Source organism: Cyprinodon variegatus, unplaced genomic scaffold, assembly GCF_000732505.1.
Source record: "Cyprinodon variegatus isolate N-32 unplaced genomic scaffold, C_variegatus-1.0 Scaffold1742, whole genome shotgun sequence".
Classification (NCBI taxonomy): domain Eukaryota; kingdom Metazoa; phylum Chordata; class Actinopteri; order Cyprinodontiformes; family Cyprinodontidae; genus Cyprinodon; species Cyprinodon variegatus.
In genome coordinates, this window is record NW_015152195.1 from 16,810 (window position 1) to 20,568 (window position 3,759).

At 48.9% G+C, this 3,759-nt stretch overlaps 1 protein-coding gene across 1 annotated transcript in view; it reads left to right on the forward strand.

Annotated features, from left to right (window-relative positions):
* Positions 1–2,231, forward strand: part of snx21 (sorting nexin family member 21) — a 9,677-nt gene extending 7,446 nt beyond the window's left edge. Inside the window, exons 3-6 of the mRNA XM_015404437.1 lie at positions 165–358; positions 431–572; positions 639–804; positions 1,513–2,231. Of these exons, the coding sequence (XP_015259923.1) occupies positions 165–358; positions 431–572; positions 639–804; positions 1,513–1,996 (986 nt within the window). The 3' untranslated portion in view covers positions 1,997–2,231. The remainder of the gene's footprint in view (positions 1–164; positions 359–430; positions 573–638; positions 805–1,512) is intronic.
* Positions 2,232–3,759: the final 1,528 nt, after the last annotated feature.

Here is a 3,759-nt window from a genome sequence, read left to right on the forward strand (position 1 = left end):
ATGATCTGGTGAACTGGAAAGTGACCTGAGATGACATGATGTGAATTGGAGCTATAGAAATAAACTGAATAGAACTGAAGTGCTGTTCAGAGGAAAGGTGAGGGTGGATCCTGCTCCTCTGAGCTGATGGAGGTTCTAATCCAGCTGCTGCTGTTTTTCTACAGATGCCAGTCCAGGCGGCGTGTGCCCCGTTGGCCCCTCCCCTTCCACGCTCACTCAGCCGCTTCAGGAACGCTGGAGGAACCTCCGTGGACTCGGAGCAGCCGGTCCGGATCGCAGCACCGGGCGACACTCGGATAGCTTGTCCTTCGAGGTGACGGACGCCAGCGTGGTCCAGGATGGCGCCTCCAAATTCGTGGTCAGTTCAACGGCGCCGCTTTAATGTCCGACATCAGATCAGAAAAGATTGAGTTGGTTTCTGTTGCTGCAGCTCTACACCATCCATGTGATCCAGTCGGGTGGCAGCGATAAGACTCCTGCCGTCATCAACCGCCGCTACTCTGACTTCCAGCGACTCCATGCCGCCCTGAGGCGTAACCATGGTGACCAGATGGAGCGCGTCTCGTTCCCACGTAAGCAGAGCTGATGTTCTCCACTGGTTCAGGTTCCATTTCTGACTCCGGTTCTCATGTTCTTAGGAAAGAAGCTGCGTAGGAACTTCACGGCCGAGACCATCGCCAAACGCAGCCGGGCCTTCGAACAGTACCTGTCCCACGTGTGTTCCCTGCCTGTCCTGCGGGGGGCGCCGAGCGTGCGCCACTTCTTTTACCTGAGCGACCTGCAGGCGGGCCAGCTGCTCCTCAGGTAACAAAGCAGAACCTGTTCTCCCGTCTGGACATGAATACAGATCCTCTGATTCTGAGACTCTGGAGAAGAACCAGCGTTTAAAACCAGAACAGAACCTGCATGGAACCCACTAGAACATCTGGAACAGGTGGATTTAGGCAAATTAAAGGATCCTGGTTTGATTTCTGGACTTCTCTGACCTCTGACCTTTCCAGCAGAAGGTCACGACGTTGTGCTTCTGCAGGAAGCAGCCAAATACTCACAACCAAGACTGAGACAGCAAAACAATATTAGAACATGGATGGAGAACAGAGTTGAACGTTAAAACAATTCTATTCAGTTTATTTCTATATCTCCAATTCACATCATGTCATCTCAGGTCGCTTTATAGATCCAGATCAACCAGATCATCCAGTCAGATTGATTCAGTTTTCTATCTAAGGAAAACCAGCTGATTGTTCCTAGCACTGATCCCTGTGGTTTAACCTTTGAGCAGGAGGAAGATCTGTCATTAATGGAAACGCCGTTTTTTTCCATTGTTCCTTGATTTCCCGTTATTCCATCATGTTCTAATCTCCCAGATGAGTTTAGTGTCATTTGGAGCCGTTCTGTTTATATTCCGTTTTATATCCTGTAACGTCTTCCTAACGGAATAATTTATCATGATGATGTCATCAGCCTCCTTCTGCTCCAACCAATCCCAGGTGTGTTTGTTTCGTCCTTCAGGTCCGGACGGTTCCAGGAGGCATTGGGTCCTCTGCTTAATGCAAAGAGACTACAACACAAGTTGGGCTGGGCCAGTAACCATGACGACGGGATGCAGTCCCCACACCTGGCCTCATCTCATTGGTTCTTCACCTTGGTGGGGCTGTTGTGCTGTTTCCAGGAGGAGGAGCAGCTGGAGGAGGCTCTGGAGCACGGAGAACTTGCCCTAAGTGTTCTTCTCCCTAACGAAAGCTGCATCGGTGCTCAGCGTAAGCCCCTCCCACTGCAGGATAAGCCCCTCCCCTTTATGTGCCTGCTGCTGCCGCTCCTGCAGGCAGTGATCCGACTCTCATGGCAAACAGGAAGAGACAAGCAGCGGTGGGAGGAGCATCTTCAGCAGCTGGGGGAGCAGCAGGTGGGGCCAGACGACCGTCTGACGGTCAGAGAGTTCCTGCTGAGGTTCCAGCTGCAGGAGGCCGCTGGAGGCGGAGGGAGCTCCACGTAGGAGGAAGCAGTCCCAGACTTTCAGAATAAAGCGCCGATATATGCTGGAGGTCAATGAGGTCAAACATTTCTGGAACATCTTGGCTCCTCAGATTGGTTTTACTCTCCATCCTTAGAAGCATCAGAACTGCCTTTAAAGGTCCAGAATTAGTGATGGAGGCGAGTTCATGCAGATTGTTCCAGATGCCTCAGAGAAGGAAAGGTAACAGAAACAGAGGAGGAAAGGAAAGGTAACAGAAACAAGGAGGAAAGGTAACAGAAACAGAGGAAGGAAAGGGAACAGAAACAGAGGAAGGAAAGGTAACAGAAACAGAGGAGGAAAGGTAACAGAAACAGAGGAAGGAAAGGTAACAGAAACAGAGGAAGGAAAGGTAACAGAAACAGAGGAAGGAAAGGTAACAGAAACAGGAAGGTTCTGCTGAGGAGCAGAGCTGAAGCCTTAGCTCCTCAGCAGAACCTTCACTACCCAGGAGGAGCTTTCCAAAGAAGCCAGGATGGAGCTTCAGCTGTTACCGGGGTCTGGCCCGTGATGCAGGCTGTGACGCTGGGCCGAGTCTGACTGGGTCAGAACCGTGCTGGAAGCAGAACACCGCTTCCTTCTTCAGGTTGGAGCAGAAATCTTCCCCAGAGTAGCAGCAGCAATCATCATCTGATAGTTGCTATGACGCCAACAGGCCGCCTCCCCCTTCTGGGGGTTCACATATCAATCATTATCCTGCTGCTCCCAGGCGTCCGGTTGGAGGTAAAACCTAGGGATGGTTGCCATGGAGACCCGCTGATGACTGGATGCTGGACAGAAATAGATGTTTGATTGACATCCGCATCCAGCCGGGCGTCCAGTCGGACAGAGGATCATGATCAGGTCAGATTCTGATCAGTTCTCTGAAAGCAGGAAGCCAGTTTATGGACCCTGACAGCAGCACGAAGCAGGCTGTTGCTATGGAGACTTCATGTGATCCATGTTACTGTACCTGAAACAGCTGGATCTTGCATCCAGGTTCAGGTTCCTGGTTTGTTTCTCCAGTTTGATCTGTTAGAAAAGCACACATGCAGTTACAGTGTTTGTCCAGCAGGGGGCAGAGCGAGGCGAACCTGAATGCCATATTTTCAGGACAGCATCAGAGATTTCAAACTTTAAGGACAATCTAAAAGGGAAAAGAAACTTTGAATATCAAACTTCTAATGTAAATATTTTAAACCTTTAGCTCTTTATTTTTGTATTTGAAAGTTTCAGACAGGAAAATGGATTCTGCAAAGATCCCTGCTGGTCCAGGCCTCTATTAAGGCACCAGCTGATGCCTTTGCCGGGTCCATGTTTCTCCAGGTTCTTTCCTTCATATTTGCCTTATGATGATTTTATTTCAGTGATTTTCCTTTGCACAGATTTCTTTCTTGCACTTTAGGGTTTACCATTTTGTTTACTTAAACGTCACATAAATGTCCAGTCTGCTGCTCCACTCTGCCCCACTGTGAGGCGTAGTTTCCTTCGGGCGTGGTGAGGTGTTGTTTAGGCTCCGCCTCCTGCCCCACTGCCTGAGATGGACGGTTTAGCAGGTTGCTGCTCACACTGAGCCGGCATTAAAAAGTGAAAATAGTTTGACTGAACTGAAACATTCTGATAAACGGCATTTATTGATTTAAAAGCATTTGGTTTGTTTTCATTTTAGTTTGATTGACTTTTGTTCCTTTAGTCAGAATAATCGAATATAGATTCTCTCATTTTAGGATGGATTGATCATCAATTCTATTCAGTTTATTTCTATA